The following is a 20,925-nucleotide window of genomic DNA, read 5'->3' as shown; positions in this document are numbered from 1 at the left end:
TTGATACCTTCAGCTATTCACTCAATTTTCGGGAGTATTTTGGGGGGATTATCAATAACTTTGGCTTTATTAGTCGGTATGGATAAGTTACTTACCTGTAAATCCTAGTTCTCTTCCAGGGGTATCCTCATCAAAGTCATAAACATTGAATATTCCCGCCCTTGTGCGGGGACCCCGGAGCATATATAAAATATATACACATTATACATGTGTAACAAACAGTCATGCAGGCTATCATGTTAAAAACAGGCTAAAATGCTTTATTTCTATGAAGTTTTTTTTTTTTTTTTTTTTTTTTTTTTTAAATACTACAATAGAGCATAAATAAGTACCCAAGCTCCTAAAACTAGGCTTGGGGAAGTAAGCAGTAGCAAACTCTAGTGAAAAAATAGAGAAAACTGCATTGAAAAACAATGAAGCATTCTTAGCCAATAGGCTGCATGTAGGTTAACACAGGAGAACCATAAAAACTTTGGCACTGTGCCTTTAAGACCCTGAGCACCTCCAGTATCCCACCATGCCTCAGGGGTGAAGGAAAGGTGACAGTTGGTTCACAGTTAGGTCAGTTCTTTTTACGGTGACAATTTGTATAATTGAATCAAAATACTGTCTGTCCTGCACTTCCAGTAGACGTGTGTCCGGGGAGGAGGGTGGGTTGTTTATGACTTTGATGAGGATACCCCTGGAAGAGAACTAGGATTTACAGGTAAGTAACTTATCCTTCTCTTCCAGGGGATCCTCATCAATAGTCATAAACATTGAATAGATTAGCAAGCCCATCCCTAAACCCAGCGGACTGTCCGATAGAAGTGCAGGAATAGACATGTCTTACGCAAATAAATTCCTTAGAGAGGCCTGCCCCACTTGGGCATCCGCTCTTGCATCTGAGTCTAAACAATAATGTCTTGTAAAAGTATGGACAGACTTCCATGTAGCAGCCTTACAAATCTCAGATATAGGAACATTGTTAAGGAGAGCAGCTGTAGCCGCTTTTCCCCTTGTGGAATGCGCTCTAGGCCGCGCTAGCAATTGTCTATTAGCTAGCTGGTAAGTATTAACAATACAAGAGACTATCCATCTTGATATTGTTCGCTTAGATGCTGCTTCTCCTGTCCTTAAATGACCATAGTTCACAAACAAGCGGTTAGAGTGTCTAATCGATTTTGTCTTGTCCAGATAAAATTTCAGCACTCTTTTCAAGTCTAATGAGTGCAATGCTTTCTCAGCCGGAGTTTCCGGATTGGGAAAGAACGTCGGTAAAGTTATGGTCTGATTAATATGGAATTCTGACACCACCTTCGGAAGGAAAGATGGGTGAGTTCGCAGAACTACTCTATTGTCATGAAAAACCGTGTACGGTTCTTTTGCAGACAAGGCCTGGATCTCACTGACCCTCCTCGCTGAAGTAATGGCCACCAGAAAAGCCGTTTTCCACGTAAGGTGTTGTAAGGAGGCCTTATGGATAGGCTCGAAAGGAGGGCCCATAAGTTTTGCTAGGACTATGTTCAGTTCCCACGGAGGAGAAGGCCTCCGAACTGGCGGAAAAACTTTCTTCAAACCTTCTAAGAAATACTTGACTACAGGTTTCGTAAAGAAGGATTCCTGAGAAGGTGACTTGCGATAGGCAGTAATAGCAGACAAATGTACCTTAATAGATGATACCTGCAGACCGGATTTCGCTAGGTGAAGCAAATAGGACAGTATGACGTCCTCCTGCGCCCGTATGGGATTATGGCCTTGCTGACAGCACCATATGTAGAATCTCTTCCACTTAAAAGCGTAGGAACGCCGCGTGGAAGGCCGTTTGGACTCTTTCAAGATGTTCATGCACTCCTGCGAGAGTCCTAGGTGCCCATACTGCAGGAATTCAGGAGCCATGCTGTTAAGCTCAGAGAGGGTAGGTTGGGATGCAGAATCCTGCCCTCCATTCTGCTCAGAAGATCCGGTCTGCACGGCAGCCTCCTGTGAGGTTTTTCCGACAGGTTGAGGAGATCCGTGTACCAGAATTGTCGAGGCCATTGTGGCGCTATAAGAATCATTCTGGTCCTGGATCCGTAAAGTTTGCTGATCACTGCCGGAATGAGGGGAATCGGAGGAAAAGCGTAAAGAAATGTCCCTGACCAGTCGATCAACAGGGCATTCCCTCGAGATCCTGGACGGTAGAACCTGGATGCGAAGTCTGGGCATTTCCTGTTTACATCGTCTGCGAAGAGGTCCAGTTGAGGCCGACCCCATTGCGCGAAGATGTATTCTGCGACTTCGTCGTGCAGGACCCAATCGTGAACGTCCTCCAGGTGTCTGCTTAGAAAGTCTGCTTCTACGTTCTGCTGACCTGGCAGGTGAACTGCTGTGATTGACATTCCTCTGGCCAGGAGCCAATGCCATATCGCTTGGGACTCTCGTGAAAGGGGTAGGGATCTCGTTCCCCCTTGTTTGTTCAAGTAATACATCGTGGTTGTATTGTCCGTCTGTATCAATAGAGTTTTCCCCTGAATTAGCGGTGTGAAAGACTTGAGAGCCAGATGGACCGCTCTGAGTTCTAGCAGATTGATGTGGTACTGCTTCTCCTTGTCTGACCACAGACCCTGCGCTTGAAAAGGACCCAGATGAGCCCCCCATCCCTGAAGAGACGCATCCGTTACCAGAGTGTCGGATGGAAGTACCTGGTGAAACGGAGCGCCCACTGACAGGTGAGGTCTGTGCATCCACCATCTCAATGACTGCAGTGCTACCTCCGGTAGCCGCATTGTGTCTTCCCAGCGACCTGTTCTTTGGCTCCAATTGGCCTCCAATGCCTCTTGGAGGGGTCTCATGTGGAGTCTGGCATTTGGGACAATAAAGATGCACGATGCCATGGAGCCCAGTAGTGATGTCACCTGACGTGCCGTAGGTGCGCTGGCTCTCAACAGGTCCTGGCACTTCATGTTTATTGAGGACAGTCGTTCCTCCGAAGGATACACTTTTTGTAGTTCTGTGTTTATGATAGCTCCTAGGTAGTGAAGACTCTGCGTTGGAGTCAAGGTTGACTTCTGGTAATTGACCTGAAGACCTAGAGCTTCGCAAACTCCTAGTACAATGTCCCGATGGCTTCTCGCCTGCTCCGGAGAAGAAGCCTTTAGTAGCCAGTCGTCTAGGTATGGATATATGTATATCCTTTGTCTTCGTAGATGCGCCGCCACCACTGCCATACATTTCGAGAAAACTCTTGGAGCAGATTTCAGGCCAAAGGGTAGAACCCTGAACTGGTAATGCTGTAACGCTACTCGAAAGCGCAGGAATTTTCGATGCTTTGGAGCTATTGGGATGTGGAAATACGCATCCTGCAGGTCGATGGAGCACATCCAGTCTCCCTGATGCAGTTGAGGGAAAATTTGGTGAAGCGCTAGCATTCTGAACTTCTGCTTTCTTATGTATTTGTTCAGCAGTCTTAGATCCAGGATTGGCCTGAAAACGCCCTCTTGACCCTTCTTTGCTACTAGAAAGTAACGGGAGTAGACCCCCTTTCCTCTGTGGGCAGGTGGAACCCTTTCTATGGCATTCTTTCTTAGGAGGGCGAGAGCCTCCTTGCGTAGCAAGGTGAGATGAGCCGGATTGTGTTTGGTTGGTGGCAAGTGTGGTGGAGGCTGCTTGAAAAGGAGAGAATAGCCATGTTCGACAATATTGAGCACCCATTTGTCTCTTGTGATAGAGTGCCACTCGTGAAGATGAGCAATAATACTTCCCCCCACCGGAGTGGTGTACAGTGTCGAGGGAAGCGAGACTTCATTGCTTAGTGGGTGCTTTTGGAGTGGACTGTTGAGGTCTACTTGACCCTCGCTCCCTTGTGTTTCTTCGCTGAAACAGAGGGCGTCCCTGTCGTTGCTGAGACCTTTGCGACCAATGAGGGGTTTGAACCCTCTGTTGGAAAGGGCGTCTATCGTACGGTCTGTACCTCCGCCTGAAATCTTTCCTTCTTTCGAGGCCTACCGCCTTCATGGTATCCACCTCGGTCTTCATGCGGGCCATCTCTTCGTCTGCATGGGCACCGAATAGAGAATTCCCGGCAAATGGGAGATTCAGGATACGTTGTTGTGCCTCCTGTTTCAAGCCAGTGAGCCTCAGCCAGGAAGATCTCCTCGCACAGATACCATGTGCGTACCCATGAGCCGCCAAATCCGCCCCATCCGCTGCCGCGCTGATAACTTGGTTAGATACCAGGCATCCTTCCTGTAGAATCTCTTGGAAATCTTGCCTGTCTTCTCTGGGCAATTTTTCTGTAAATCTACTGAGGGAATCCCACAGAGAACGATCGTACCTGCCCAGGAGCGAAGACGCACTAGAGACCTTCATTGCTGAAGCCGCTGTCCCGCACATCTTTCTTCCCAGAGAGTCTAAATGCCTGCTCTCTTTATCCGGGGGTACCGTGGATGAAGATGCCACCGAGTGGGTCTTTCGGGCGGCAGCTATGATCACTGAGTCTGGTGGCGGATCCTTCCTAAGGAATAAAGGGTCTTGCTCTGGAGCCTTGTACTTTTTAAGAATCCGAGCGGGGGCAGACTTAAGCGAGGCTGGGGCCAGAAAAGTGTCCATGGTCGGCTGCAACAAACCAGGCACTAGAGGCAGCAACTTTTTCGACGCTGATCTCTGTTGTAGTGTCTCAAAGATGATTGATGAGGAGGTAGATGGTTCTGGAACCTCTATATTGAGTTTCTGTGCTCCTCTTAGCAACACCTCGTTGAAAGTGGTTATGTCATCCACTGGTGAGACTCTAGCAGGTGGTGAATCTGTAAGAGTAGGTGAGTAACGCCTGACAGAAGAACCTGATGAAGACCAAGAGGGTGATCTTCTTGAGCGCGACCTGGATCTCCGTTGAGAGCGAGATCTGCTGCGGGACGCTGTAGCCGAGCGCCTAGGCCTCGCGGTCAGCTGTCGAGGAGCTGAACGAGCCCGTTCTGCCCCGGCTGTCGGCGATGGCGTTCTTGGCGGGGAGGCAGTGGGTGAATACATTCGCGAATATTGCGAATCTGGGGAGGCCGCTGGTCTGTTGAGGCTCTCCAGCCATCTCGGAGATAGGTTGATGGGCGAGACATGCCCAGGAGATGCTCTTGACCGAGAAGAGTCGCTCGGTATGGAGACCACTGGAGACTGAGCCTTGTCTGGCGAGGGGCGATGTTCTGCTCCCTGTTGGACAGGTAAAACCTGCGTCGACGTCGATGGCTGTTTCGACGTCGAAGGACGCCCAGTCGGTTGGTCCTGCCTCGACGTTGATTGCCTCGACGTTGAGTGCCTTGACGTCGAACGGCGTTCCTTGGACCTCGACCTGCTCGCCGTCGTGTGCCTCGACGTGGAGCGATGGGAGGTTGACGGCGGATGTTTCCCGTGCCGTCGTGGAGATCTCGACGTCGTGTGTCCTGACGTCGGGGGGCGCACAGCCTTTGGCGGCGACCGGGCATGCCGGCGGTGGCTCGACGTCGATCGGCGGGCTGCCGTCGACGGAGACCTGCCCCTACTCTGATGTTCCCTCGACGCCGTTCCCTTCGACGTCGGGTGCGTCGCCGTCGACGGCGATCTATGCCGGTGGGACGGTGGTAGCGACGACGTCGACGGTGAACAAACAGGTATTTTCCTACCTGTCGACGTCGACCGGGCCATTCTCTCCTGAGAATGGCCTTCTGGATGCCTGGGGAGTGAGGAGGACGATGTTCTTTTCCTCTCCTGAAGCCCATGAAGTCGGATCTTCTCTCTGTCTTTCAGAGTCCTCCTAGACATGTTCTTACAGTACTTACAAGTGTCAGGGCAGTGACTCTGAGGCAGGCACACTATGCACAGAGAGTGGGGATCTGACTGGGCCTTCTTCTTCCCACAAGCAGGGCATTTGACAAAAAGAGAAGGCATTTTTCTGTCAGAAAAAACCTTCCTAGCTCAGACAAAGATGTTACTTGTCGAGTGAAAAGTGAAAAAACGCTTTTTTAAAGAATTTTTCTGAGGAAAACTCAGAAAAACTGAGAGCTCAATGCTCCAGGATCCTCTCCGAAGAAGCCGGAAAAAAGAACTGACCTAACTGTGAACCAACTGTCACCTTTCCTTCACCCCTGAGGCATGGTGGGATACTGGAGGTGCTCAGGGTCTTAAAGGCACAGTGCCAAAGTTTTTATGGTTCTCCTGTGTTAACCTACATGCAGCCTATTGGCTAAGAATGCTTCATTGTTTTTCAATGCAGTTTTCTCTATTTTTTCACTAGAGTTTGCTACTGCTTACTTCCCCAAGCCTAGTTTTAGGAGCTTGGGTACTTATTTATGCTCTATTGTAGTATTTAAAAAAAAAAAAAAAAAAAAAAAAACTTCATAGAAATAAAGCATTTTAGCCTGTTTTTAACATGATAGCCTGCATGACTGTTTGTTACACATGTATAATGTGTATATATTTTATATATGCTCCGGGGTCCCCGCACAAGGGCGGGAATATTCAATGTTTATGACTATTGATGAGGATCCCCTGGAAGAGAATTTGCTGTTGCTGTTGTTTTTCCACAATGGCTGTCCCGCCGCAACAAGGACGAATGAAGGTGCTCCCATCAGCACAGCTGTGTTGTGAACGCATGATGCAGCAATTTGGAGCAGCACTCCTGGAACATTTGGAGTGTGACTGGTCTTTGTCATTCAGACCGGTTTTGGATTGTGTGCAGCCCGTGCTTCGGTGCTGTTGGTGCTCTTTTGAACATGCACTGGAAGTTTGTCTTTCATAGCAACGCCCCTCAGTGATTGATGCTGACCTGTTGATGTTCTCATTGAGGGTTAATTACCAGACATGCGCACTGCGGTTGCGTTTGCTAAGAGAAGCTGCTTACGAGCTACCCTTCTTGGAAGGGGTTACCACCAACTTGTCAATGGGCACTGAACAGGATGCCGCCTTGGTTGATACCGGGGCTATGGAACACACCTGCTCCTTAGGCGCTTTTGGCACAGATTTACCGGTTTTGTCATCTGCCGAAGTGGAAGATCTCTTGCTTTTCATGACTTGTGACTGATTCGGAACTATTCTAAATTGACATTTTCCTTTGAATTCAGCTCTAAGCCGCATGCTCATTTCTAAATTGTCAAAGTAATATGCTTGTGTGGACTCTTAACTTGTCAAAATTGAGTAGGGTTTTAAACATATTTTAGGTTAGGGTATTTTAGCTTTGGCTTGAACCACTTTCTACCGATAAGGGGAGGGTGTTGTGTAGCCATTTTAAGTATAGCTCCATGCACGTTAGTTTAACACACTAGGCCGCTGTGCACTTTGCCCTAGATATAAGTTATTCAGCGTCGCACTGTTATTTTACAATAACCAGTTTACGGTCTTGTTTTAATTTCTTCTATCAAACTGTTTAGCTTAGTTCAGCACTGTGTTCTCAAACAATGCATTCTTGATCACCCTGTGCTTCAGTCAAGGCTACAGTCTGGTACATTGCTGGTAAACGTGGTAGAAGTTTAGTCTCCAATATTCGTAGAAAATACACATCCTTACGTAGGGACATTTTCTTAGAACATCTGCTGTGTTAGTTATAAAACCACAACTGTATGCTGAATGTCCCGTTGCAGATGCTGACGCAGATTACAGGCCTTTGCTCAGGTGTGAGGGTTGATGTCCTCCCGGGGAAACATGAAAGGCAGGCTCAAAAGCTTAACATTCTGTGCTCAAAATATAACTTGGAGAGAGAATAGTCCATAGATCCTAGCGGCACTATGATAGCCTTATTCTTGTGTTTCACTCTCATCGTTACTATTTTAATATTACTGTGTTGTGTAGTTCTGGTTATTGCAGCTCACGCTTTGCTATCCAAAATGCAGTTGTTTTACTAAACCAATCTTTAAAACTTTTACTGCCTTTATTGTCATTTATATATGAGACCGCACGGTGTATGTGAGAACCGGTTGTGACCTGAGTGACCACAACTTCCCTGAGAAGTACCGATATGTCATGCGCTCGGCTGCCCAATTGCCTTTACCATTTGGGAGAGATGAGGCACTGCTAGTTAGCCGGAGCAAAACTCGGATTTGGGGCGCCAAGTGTCATCCAACGTGGGTCAGACTCAGTCCCCCACACTGTGGACGATATTGCTGCTCAAAATCCAGTAGTCTCATTAGAATAATGAGCGCCTACGCGACAGCAGGCTGGCAGAAACTGGTCACCCTACACTAGAAGTCGGATTGGTATTCAGGGGGCATCTCTAAGATGCCCTCTGGGTGTATGTTACAATAAATTGCACACTGGCATCAGTGTGCATTTATTGTGCTGATAAGTTTGATACCAAACTTCCCAGATTTCAGTGTAGCCATTATGGATCTGTGGAGTTCGTGTTTGCGCCAATTGTGGAGACAATGGTACATTTTAGGTGAAAGAACACTGGTGCTGGGGCCTGGTTAGCAGGGTCCCAGCACACTTCTCAGTCAAGTCAGCATCAGTATCAGGCAAAAAGTGGGGGGTAATTGCAACAGGGAGCCATTTCCTTACACTCACAGCTTGTATGTGCTGGTGGGGAGAAAATGACTAAGTCGACATGGCACTCCCCTCAGGGTGCCATGCCAACATCACACTGCCTGTGGCATAGGTAAGTCACCCCTCTAGCAGGCCTTACAGCCCTAAGGCAGGGTGCACTATACCACAGGTGAGGGCATAGGTGCATGAGCACTATGCCCCTACAGTGTCTAAGCAAAACCTTAGACATTCTAAGTGCAGGGTAGCCATAAGAGTATATGGTGTGGGAGTCTGTCAAAAACAAACTCCACAGCTCCATAATGGCTACACTGAATACTGGGAAGTTTGGTATCCAACTTCTCAGAATAATAAACCCACACTGATGCCAGTGTTGGATCTATTAAAAAAATGCACACAGAGGGCATCTTAGAGATGCTCCCTGTATTTTACCCAATTGTTCAGTGCAGGACTGACTGGTCTGTGCCATCCTGCTGCTGAGACGAGTTTCTGACCCCAGGTGGTGAGAGCCTTTGTGCTCTCTGAGGACAGAAACAAAGCCTGCTCTGGGTGGAGGTGCTTCACACCTCCCTCCTGCAGGAACTGTAACACCTAGCAGTGAGCCTCAAAGGCTCAGGCTTTGTGTTACAATACCCCAGGGCACTCCAGCTAGTGGAGATGCCCGCCCCCTGGACACAGCCCCCACTTTTGGCGGCAAGTCCAGGAGAGATAATGAGAAAAACAAGGAGGAGTCACCCACCAGTCTGGACAGCCCCTAAGGTGTCCTGAGCTGAGGTGACCCCTGCCTTTAGAAATCCTCCATCTTGATTTTGGAGGATTCCCCTAATAGGGATGTGCCCCCCTCCCCTCAGGGAGGAGGCACAAGAAGGGTGTAGCCACCCTCAAGGACAGTAGCCATTGGCTACTGCCCTCCCAAACCTAAACCGACCCCTAAATTCAGTATTTAGGGGCTCCCCAGAACCTAGGAAACTAGATTCCTGCAACCTGAAGACCAAGAGGGACTGCTGACCTGAAAGCCCTGCAGAGAAGCCGGAGACACCAACTGCTTTGGCCCCAGCCCTACCGGCCTGTCTCCCCACTTCAAGAAAAAACCGCAACAGCGACGCGTCCCCCAGGGTTCGGTGACCTCTGAAGCCTCAGAGGACTACCCTGCATCTAAAAGGACCAAGAACTCCTGAGGACAGCGGCTCTGCTCCAAAGAAGAAACAACTTTGCAACAAAGAAACAACTTTTAAGGGACTGCACGTTTCCCGCCGGAAGCGTGAGACTTTCCACTCTGCACCTGACGCCCCCGGCTCGACCTGCGGAGAAACAACACTACAGGGAGGACTCCCCAGCGACTGCGACCCTGTGAGTAGCCAGAGTTGACCCCCCTGAGCCCCCCCCAGCGACGGCTGCAGAGGGAATCCAGAGGCTCCCCCTGACCGCGACTGAGCCTGCTTCTAAGAACCAGACGTCTGGTAAAGACACTGCACCCGCAGCCCCCAGGACTTGAAGGATCTGACCTCCAGTACAGAAGCGACCCCCCAGGTGGCCCTCTCCCTTGCCCAGGTGGTGGCTACCCCGAGGAGCTCCCCCCTTCCCTGCCTGCTTCGCTGAAGAGACCCCGGGTCTCCCATTGAACTCCATTGCAAACCCGACGCCTGTTTGCACTCTGCACCCGGCCACCCCCGTGCCGCTGAGGGTGTACTTTTTGTGCTGACTTGTGTCCCCCCCCGGTGCCCTACAAAACCCCCCTGGTCTGCCCTCCGAAGTTACGGGTACCTACCTGCTGGCAGACTGGAACCGGGGCACCCCCTTCTGCATTGAAGCCTATGTGTTTTGGGCACCACTTTGACCTCTGCACCTGACCGGCCCTGAGCTGCTGGTGTGGTAACTTTGGGGTTGCCCTGAACCCCCAACGGTGGGCTACCTTGGACCCAACTTTGAACCCTGTAGGTGGTTTACTTACCTGCAAAACTAACAAATACTTACCTCCCCCAGGAACTGTTGAAATTTGCACTGTCTAGTTTTAAAATAGCTTATTGCCATTTTTGCCAAAACTGTGCATACTATTTTGCTGATTCAAAGTTCCTATGATACGTAAGTGAAGCACCTTTCATTTGAAGTATTGATTGTAAATCTTAAACCTGTGGTTCTTAAAATAAACTAAGAAATTATATTTTTCTATACAAAAACCTATTGGCCTGGAATTGTCTTTGAGTGTGTGTTCCTCATTTATTGCCTGTGTGTGTACAACAAATGCTTAACACTACCCTCTGATAAGCCTACTGCTTGACCACACTACCACAAAATAGAGCATTAGAATTATCTCTTTTTGCCACTATCTTACCTTTAAGGGGAACCCTTGGACTCTGTGCATGCTATTTCTTACTTTGAAATAGTACATACAGAGCCAACTTCCAACATTGGTGGATCAGCGGTGGGGTACAAGACTTTGCATTTGCTGGACTACTCAGCCAATACCTGATCACACAACTAAATTCCAAAAATTGTCATTAGAAACTGATTTTTGAAATTTGAGCTATTTTTCTAAATTTTTAAAAGTCCTGCTAGGGCCTTGTGTTAGTCCCTGTTAGCATTTCTTTTAGAGTTTAAAAGTTTTGTAAAAGTTTGGATTAAGTTCTAGAGATAGCTTTAGATTCTTAAAAAATATCCCAACTTCTAGAGAAATTATGTCTACTGCACAAGAGACAGTGGTGGAGCTCAACCTCACACCTTACCTGCATCTTAGGATGTCAGAGTTAAGGACTCTCTGCAGAATCAAAAAAATAAAAACTGGATCAAACCCTACCAAAGAACAGCTCCAGGAGCTCTTGGCAGAGTTTGCTAGAGATAACCCCTCTGAAGATACCCTTACAGAGGATGAAGCTAGTGAAGTGGAGGAAAATTTCCCCCCTCCACTCCTAGTTAGTGAGACCAGGGTTCCTACAACCCTGAGTCCACAAGTGATAGTCAGAGATGTTGCTTCTCCCACAGGGGAGTCCAACAGCTCTGGACGCATTGAGGGCAGCCTCAATGAAGACGACCTCCTGTTAGCCAGGATGGCCAAAAGATTGGCTTTGGAGAAGCAGCTCCTAGCCATAGAAAGGGAAAGAAGAGAGATGGGTTTAGCTCCCATCAATGGTGGCAGCAACATAAATAGGGTCAGAGAGAATACTGACATCCTAAAAATCCCCAAAGGGATTGTAACAAAATATGAAGATGGTGATGATATCACCAAGTGGTTCACAGCTTTTGAGAGGGCTTGTGCAACCAGAAAAGTAAACAAATCTCACTGGGGAGCTCTCCTTTGGGAAATGTTCACTGGAAAGTGTAGGGATAGACTCCTCACACTCTCAGGAAAAGACTCAGACTCCTATGACCTCATGAAGGCTACCCTGATTGAGGGCTTTGGATTCTCCACTGAGGAGTACAGGATTAGGTTCAGGGGGGCTCAAAAATCCTCAAGCCAGACCTGGGTTGATTTTGTAGACTACTCAGTGAAAACACTGGATGGTTGGGTAACTGGAAATGAAGTGCATGACTATGTTGGGCTTTATAATTTGTTTATGAAAGAACACATTTTAAGTAACTGCTTCAATGAAAAGTTGCATCAGTATCTGGTAGACCTAGGTCCAATTTCTCCCCAAGAGTTGGGAAAGAAGGCAGACCACTGGGTCAAGACTAGGGTAACCAAAACATCCACTGGGGGTGACCAAAAGAAAGGGGTTACAAAGCCTCCCCAGGAGAAAGTGGGTGACACTAGAAATAAAGAAAATGAGTCCTTTGTAGGCCCCCAAAAACCAGACCAGGTGAGTGGGCCCCAAGACACAACCCAAAACAAAGGTGGGTACCAGGGTAAGAACTGGGATGCCACTAAGACATGGTGCCAAAACTGTAGACAGACAGGGCACCACACCAAGGACACTTCTTGTCCCAAAAACAAACCCCCTAGCAAAATCCCAGGGGTGACCAGTGTAGCCATTGGGGATGACTCCTCAGATGAGGTCTTCATAGCCTTCAACTGGAAGGAGGGCCCAACAGGTAAGTTGGAGATTCCAGAGGGAAGTAGACACTTCCACCACCTACTGGTAAATGGAATCCCAGCGACTGCCCTGAGAGACACCTGTGCCAGTCACACTATTGTGCATGACAGGCTGGTGTTCTCAAACCAGTACATCCCAGGTGAGACTGCCAGAGTAAGAGTTAGCCCAGACAGGGCCACTGATAGGCCTGTGGCTTTTGGGCCCATAGAAGTGGGTGGGGCTTTTAGCTGGAGAAGGGTGGTAGTCAGTACAGACCTACCCCTTGATTGTCTCCTTGGAAATGACTACCCAGAGGTTAGTCAGAGCCCAAGAGAGGAACTGATCCAATGCCAGTCCTCTCCCAAGGATTCTGGAGGTGCTACCCCTGCAGTTACTGCAAGTAGGCCCCAGAAGAAAAAGAAAAGACAACAGAGTAGGAAGGGTGGACAACCTTTAGCCAAGGTTCCAGCAAGACACGGAGATTCTGCTCCAGTAGGGGAGAACTCCAAAAATGGTAAAGTCCAACCTGATCCACAAGAAGTCCTGGCTAGTCAGGCAACTGTTAAACCTGAGTGGGTGGCTCCTCAGTTAACAGAAGAAAGAGTGGAAGAAGGGTGTTTACTACAAGATGTAGTAACCCCACACTCTTACACAGAAGACAGGCACCCAGAACCCAAAGAAGCCTGTAACTTAGCTCCTTCCCTTGTAGGTGAAGAGCTAAAGGTGTGGTGGCGGGCGGAGGCTTGTGTAAGGAAATGGCTCCCTGTTGCAATTACCCCCCACTTTTTGCCTGATACTGATGCTGACTTGACTGAGAAGTGTGCTGGGACCATGCTAACCAGGCCTCAGCACCAGTGTTCTTTCACCTAAAATGTACCATTGTCTCCACAATTGGCACAACCCTGGCACCCAGGTAAGTCCCTCGTAACTGGTACCCCTGGTACCAAGGGCCCTGATGCCAGGGGAGGTCTCTAAGGGCTGCAGCATGTCTTATGCCACCCTAGGGACCCCTCACTCAACACAGACACACTGCTTGCCAGCTTGTGTGTGCTGGTGGGGAGAAAAATGACTAAGTCGACATGGCACTCCCCTCAGGGTGCCATGCCAACATCACACTGCCTGTGGCATAGGTAAGTCACCCCTCTAGCAGGCCTTACAGCCCTAAGGCAGGGTGCACTATACCACAGGTGAGGGCATAGGTGCATGAGCACTATGCCCCTACAGTGTCTAAGCAAAACATTAGACATTGTAAGTGCAGGGTAGCCATAAGAGTATATGGTCTGGGAGTCTGCCAAAAACGAACTCCACAGCTCCATAATGGCTACACTGAATACTGGGAAGTTTGGTATCCAACTTCTCAGAATAATAAACCCACAGTGATGCCAGTGTTGGATTTATAACAAAATGCACACAGATGGCATCTTAGAGATGCCCCCTGTATTTTACCCAATTTGTTCAGTGCAGGACTGACTGGTCTTTGCCAGCCTGCTGCTGAGACGAGTTTCTGACCCCAGGTGGTGAGAGCCTTTGTGCTCTCTGAGGACAGAAACAAAGCCTGCTCTGGGTGGAGGTGCTTCACACCTCCCTCCTGCAGGAACTGTAACACCTAGCAGTGAGCCTCAAAGGCTCAGGCTTCGTGTTACAATGCCCCAGGGCACTCCAGCTAGTGGAGATGCCCGCCCCCTGGACACAGCCCCCACTTTTGGCGGCAAGTCCAGGAGAGATAATGAGAAAAACAAGGAGGAGTCACCCACCAGTCAGGACAGCCCCTAAGGTGTCCTGAGCTGAGGTGACCCCTGCCTTTAGAAATCCTCCATCTTGATTTTGGAGGATTCCCCCAATAGGAATAGGGATGTGCCCCCCTCCCCTCAGGGAGGAGGCACAAGAAGGGTGTAGCCACCCTCGAGGACAGTAGCCATTGGCTACTGCCCTCACAGACCTAAACACCCCCCTAAATTCAGTATTTAGGGGCTCCCCAGAACCTAGGAAACTAGATTCCTGCAACCTAAAGACGAAGAGGGACTGCTGACCTGAAACCCCTGCAGAGAAGACGGAGACACCAACTACTTTGGCCCCAGCCCTACCGGCCTGTCTCCCCACTTCAAGAAAAAACTACAACAGCGACGCGTCCCCCAGGGTCCAGCGACCTCTGAAGCCTCAGAGGACTACCCTGCCTCTAAAAGGACCAAGAACTCCAGAGGACAGCGGCTCTGCTCCAAAGAAGAAACAACTTTGCAACAAAGAAACAACTTTTAAAGGACTGCACGTTTCCCGCCGGAAGCGTGAGACTTTCCACTCTGCACCCGACGCCCCCGGCTAGACCTGCGGACAAACACTACAGGGAGGACTCCCTGGTGACTGCGACCCTGTAAGTAGCCAGAGTTGACCCCCCTGAGCCCACCCCCAGCGACACCTGCAGAGGGAATCCAGAGGCTCCCCCTGACCGCGACTGCTTGCTTCTAAGAACCCGCCGCTTGGTAAAGACACTGCACCCGCAGCCCCCAGGACCTGAAGGATCCGACCTCCAGTGCAGAAGTGACCCCCAGGTGGCCCTCTCCCTTGCCCAGGTGGTGGCTACCCCGAGGAGCCCCCCCCCTTGCCTGCCTGCTTCGCTGAAGAGACCCCCCGGGTCTCCCATTGAACTCCATTGCAAACCTGACGCCTGTTTGCACTCTGCACCCAGCCGCCCCCGTGCCGCTGCGTGTGTACTTTTTGTGCTGACTTGTGTCCCCCCCGGTGCCCTACAAAACCCCCCTGGTCTGCCTTCCAAAGTCGCAAGTACCTACCTGCTGGCAGACTGGAACCGGGGCACCCCCTTCTCCATTGAAGCCTATGTGTTTTGGGCACCACTTTGATCTCTGCACCTGACCGGCCCTGAGCTGCTGGTGTGGTAACTTTGGGGTTGCCCTGAACCCCCAACGGTGGGCTACCTTGGACCCAACTTTGAACCCTGTAGGTGGTTTACTTACCTGCAAAACTAACAAATACTTACCTCCCCAGGAACTGTTGAAATTTGCATTGTGTCTAGTTTTAAAATAGCTTATTGCCATTTTTGCCAAAACTGTACATGCTATTTTGCTGATTCAAAGTTCCTATGATACGTAAGTGAAGCACCTTTCATTTGAAGTATTGATTGTAAATCTTGAACTTGTGGTTCTTAAAATAAACTAAGAAAATATATTTTTCTATACAAAAACCTATTGGCCTGGAATTGTCTTTGAGTGTGTGTTCCTCATTTATTGCCTGTGTGTGTACAACAAATGCTTAACACTACCCTCTGATAAGCCTACTGCTCGACCACACTACCACAAAATAGAGCATTAGAATTATCTCTTTTTGTCACTATCTTACCTCTAAGGGGAACCCTTGGACTCTGTGCATGCTATTTCTTACTTTGACATAGTACATACAGAGCCAACTTCCTACAGTGAGGCATTGTGCATGTGCTGAGTGAGGGGTCCCCAGGGTGGCATAAGACATGCTGCAGCCCTTAGAGACCTTCCCTGAGATCAGGGCCCTTGGTACCAGGGGTACCAGTTACAAGGGACTTACCTGAGTGCCAGGGTTGTGGCAATTGTTGAAACAAAGGTACAGTTTAGGGAAAGAACATTGGTGCTGGGGCCTGGTTAGCAGGGTCCCAGCTCACTTTCAATCGAAACTTAGCATCAGCAAAGGCAAAAAGTTAGGGGGTAACCATGCCAAGGAGGCATTTCCTTACAAGTATTATCTAATTTTGCCAATATCTTACCTCTAAGGGGAACCCTTGGACTCTGTGCGCACTATCTCTTACTTTGAGATAGTATATACAGAGCCAACAGTATCCTCCTGCGGTCCAACTGCCTATCAAGCACTGCCTTCATCGCTTGAAGAACCCCGCATCGTCTACATTAGGAGCATATACATTTCTGACACATAAATCTCTGCCATCCAAGGACCCAAAGAGGACAAAAAAAATCGACCCTCTTCTTCATGCTAAACGATACAACTGGTGCCACCCAGATCAGCGCCCCTGTGGCAAAACCAGAATATGAAGTTGCATAAACGTTGCCATGCCAACTCCACCTCAGGGTGCCAAAACAACTTCCCCACGTTTTCTGTAAGAGCACTATAGCTACTCCATACCTATGGAGGTAGGTATATACACCGTATGGCGCCTAGCCAACTGCCCTACACCACATACATTCCATGTTGGGGACTTCCACTTAAGTTTCCATTGGGTCCTCGGGGTGCTCTGCTTGGCTTCAGAGAGCTGACAGATTGCCTCCCCAGTCGTTATGATTTTCTGCTGGGACCCCCAGCCAGGCAGTTGCCTGCATCAGACTGTCCCGGAGGCGAAACACCCAGTGTGTCTGCCCAATCTCCTGCCTCCTCTGGTGTAATGGATAAAAAAGCCTTGTCTTTATATTGTACCCTCAGCCTCGCCAGGAACATCAGGCTATAAAGGATGTTTAAGTCCCGCAAACTCTTCTTTCTTGACACACAGGGGGTGATTCCGGGCCAGGGTGCGCGGGAGCACCGCCAACAGGCTGGCGGTGCTCCTTTGGGCATTCTGACCACGGCGGTACAGCCGCGGCCAGAAACGGAAAGTCGGCGGTGTACCGCCGACTTTCCGCTGCCCAGGGGAATCCCCCAGGGCGGCGCAGCTTGCTGCGCCGCCATGGGGGATTCCGACCCCCTCACCGCCATCCTGTTCCTGGCGGTTTCGACCGCCAGGAACAGGATGGCGGTGAGGGGTGTCGTGGGGCCCCTGGGGGCCCCACTTTGAATTTCAGTGTCTGCTTAGCAGACACTGAAATTTGCGACGGGTGCTACTGCACCCGACGCACACCTTCCACTCTGCCGGCTCCATTCGGAGCCGGCTTCATCGTGGAAGGGTGTTTCCCACTGGGCTGGCGGGCGGCCTTTTGGCGGTCGCCCGCCAGCCCAGTGGGAAACCCAGAATGACCGCCATGGTCTTTTGACCGCGGTACGGTCTTTTGACCGCGGTACGGTCTTCTGGTGGTTCGCCAATGCTGGAATGACCCCCACAGTCTTTCCATGTGTGGTCCGGGAAAACCATGATATTGCGGCTTTCAAATTGCGGTGTCCCATGAGCCAGGACACGCTGCAGAAAAAAATCACAATAGTTGAAGTGGTGGGCTATAAGGGCCCTTGGAGGTGCCCCTGATCTCGGGACAGGTGCCAGAGCCCGATGTGCCCTCTCGACAGTGAAAAATCTGAAGAGTTTCTGTGGTGTCAGGATCTCGAAAATCCAATCCTCTGGGAATAGCTCCGCAGATCGCCCCTTCGCGCACTCCAGGAAGCCCACCAGGCGCAAGTTATTCAGATGAGAGTGACCTTCAGTAACTTCCACGCGATCCTACAGTCAAGCGGACTGAGACTGTAGAGAAGCCACTGTTCGTTTCAAGTCATTCACCTCCTGCTGGAGCACAAAGAAACTACTCTCTGCAAGGCAACCCTGTCCACCATTTTGCGAATATTCATCCTTAAAAGGTTAACCTCAATGACTATGGTGTCGATCTTAAGTACCATTGCCTCCCAAGGCCCCCCCTCCCCCCATTCTTGATCCTGAGGTCAGAGAGTACAGGCCCCAGGGTCCACTTCATGTGTCTGTTGGGTGTGGTCTTCAGGCACAGTACTTGGCTGCTTATCAAGGATATAATTATCAATGGCGCTTACCGGTGCCTGCTTCTGTCCGGGCAGAGAGGGTTGGCTGTCCTTCTCCACTGGAATATGCAACCAGGCCCCAACCTCCGCACACCCCCACCTTCCACAACAAGGATAGGGGGCCCAATGCCAACGCACCTGTTCAAAATCCTCAATGCCTTGATCAGGCTGTGCTGCCGGGTCAGCCCCTGTTGGCAACTGGCAGCAAAGTTCGAAACGAGGGAAACAGGAACCAGCTAGCACCAAAACGCTCCCCCCACACCAGCCAGGCCTGTAAATCAATCCAAGCAGGCTCCTCCGGCGCATCTCAGCTACAGCATGCCACTTCCAGAACTGCGCCACTCTGCTGGGCACCAAGGCAGCCACAGCCAAGGGGAGATCCCCACAGTTCTTAGGGTGAGGCTGGGCCCTCAGACGTCCTCACGCCAGCCCCTGTGCCCTCCAGCCAGTTCAACCAGGAAGGCACCAACCAAATGTCATGGCGGTTCCCCAGCCCCATGGGCTGCAGTAAGGCACCGTCCTACCTCCTCAGATTAACTGTGCATGGAAGGCCACATCCGGCACAGAGCCCCAGCCCTGCACTCTTTGGCACTATTCGGCCCGCCCACATTGCGAGACCCCTCACCGGTGGCGCAATCCAAACCACGGAAAGGGTATTCCTTCATCTACTGCACCAAAAGGTGCTCTGCTCCAGGCCTCCGATTCCAGGATGGAGGTTTAGAGGCAGACTCAATATTGGTCCAGGCACAGTGGGGGCCCGTACTCTGGATGTATACCCCAGTGGTCCTGGCGCCTTTTGGTCCAGCCACCAGGGTAACGTGGTCCTTCGGCCACTGTCATAAATTCAAGCCCCCACACAGGCCTCACTGCTATGTTTTCCCCAGGGGTCCCTGCATCTTCAGGCCCACCCCCAAGCATTCAGGCCCAGATGCAGGCCTCGCTTCGGAGAGACCGCCAGGGGTCCGCCATCTGTCAGCTGCTCCACCGGCAAGCCCGTCCACAATCCAGGCCCCGACATGGGCCTCACTTAAACACTCTTTTCGGGAACCTCGCCACCGGGTTATGTTCACAGGTGTAGCGGTCCACCCCCACCATAGCAGGCCCGCAACCCAATCAGGGATGGGAACACGAGGGGCGCTACCTCCGATGCAGCACCAGGGGCACCAAACATCAGTGTCCTCCAGGCTGCACCTGTGCCGCCCTCCGTAACCCAGTTGCGATGCAGGTCCTGCTACAGCCTCAAATTCAGGGGGCTCTGTAGTTCAAGTATCATCCCCGGCTTAGAATGCCCCAAACAATCAGAAGGGTGCCCCAGGTTTATACTGCTGCTCAGATGAGGCCGATCAGGTGCCCAGTGGGGGCCCGTACTCCGCATGCGTACCCCAGTGGTCCTGGCGCCTTTTGGTCCAGCAACCAGGGGAACGTGGTTCATCGGCCACCCGGCGGATCGGCCACTGTCATAAATTCAAGCCCCCACACAGGCCTCACTGCTTTGTTTCCCCCAGAGGTCCCTGCATCTTCATGCCCGCCCCCCCAAGCATTCAGGCCCAGATGCAGGCCTCGCTTCGGAGAGACCCCCAGGGGTCCGCCATCTGTCAGCTGCTCCACTGGCAAGCCCGTCCACAATCCAGGCCCCGACATGGGCCTCACTTAAACACTTTTTTTCGGGAACCAAGCCACCGGGTTATGTTCACAGGTGTAGCGGTCCACTTCCACCTTAAGAGGGCTGCATAGCAGGCCCGCAACCCAATCGGGGCTGGGAACACGAGGGACCGCTACCTCCGATGCAGCACCAGGGGCACCAAACATCAGTGTCCTCCAGGCTGCACCTGTGCCGCCCTCCGTAACCCAGCTGTGTTGCAGGTCCTGCTACAGCCTCGAACTCAGGGGGCTCTGTAGTTCAAGTATCATCCCCGGCTTAGAATGCCCCAAACAATCAGAAGGGTGCCCCAGGGTTATACTGCTGCTCAGATGAGGCCGATCAGGTGCCCAGAGTCAAGATGCAAAAGGATTTTAGGCAATGCTCGCAAGGTCGCCATTAAACACATCTAGGTGGCCATATTGCTTGGCCACGCACCCCCCCCCCCCTTTTTGCCTGACTTGTGGAGATGCTGTAATGGAAAATAATCAATGCAATATACTTTGCACTACAGACCCAAAAAAAGACAGCTGAGAGAAAATAATATAAAAAAAGCCCTCTAACGACTGTTGTCCAAATACAAATTGTCTACTGTTATTTAGATGTAGCATAAAAATGGCGATTCGTAAAATCTGCATAATTTCTTACTGCACAATACAAAATATAGTGAAAATAAACATACGTAAATGAGTACTGCTACTCCTTGTAGAGGTACTGACTGGGTGGGTTCCAGGATGTGTTGCACCAATTCGATTGGTAAATCTGTATATTTGTTTACAGGCAAATCCAGTACTGTCACTATCATGTATAGAAGGTATCCGAGGTCTAAAATGTCTCCATCTACATGATTTGATATTCACTAGCATCTGACTGAGGTCTGTTGAGTAGCATCTGTCGGAGGTATTTGTTTCTGAGGTATTGGCAAATTGATTGATTGAAGGATGTTGTTGTGAGGAAAGCGTCTCAACATCCATATCATGCAATGAACTGTCATAGTCCGAATGAGCTCTGTCGAGAAGTACCCTAGAGTGAAGCAAGAGAAGAAAATATATATTCATTTATCTTGAGGGCTAGCTTGAAAAATCAGAGAACTGCATTATCTAGTACATTTCATTTTTGAAGGACATCCTTTTAAATTTGCAAAAGCAACTGATA

General features: G+C 50.2%; 1 protein-coding gene across 3 annotated transcripts in view; it reads right to left on the bottom strand.

The window, feature by feature from the left end:
• Positions 1 to 20,925, bottom strand: part of EPC1 (enhancer of polycomb homolog 1) — a 1,031,213-nt gene that overhangs the window by 174,848 nt on the left and 835,440 nt on the right. For all 3 annotated transcript variants that reach the window (XM_069211249.1, XM_069211248.1, XM_069211247.1), the window contains exon 10: positions 20,453 to 20,793. In XM_069211249.1, coding sequence (XP_069067350.1) covers positions 20,453 to 20,793 — 341 coding nt within the window. The remainder of the gene's footprint in view (positions 1 to 20,452; positions 20,794 to 20,925) is intronic.

This window comes from Pleurodeles waltl, chromosome 10 (genome assembly GCF_031143425.1).
Source record: "Pleurodeles waltl isolate 20211129_DDA chromosome 10, aPleWal1.hap1.20221129, whole genome shotgun sequence".
NCBI lineage: Eukaryota > Metazoa > Chordata > Amphibia > Caudata > Salamandridae > Pleurodeles > Pleurodeles waltl.
This window is presented reverse-complemented; position numbering and strand designations above follow the sequence as displayed.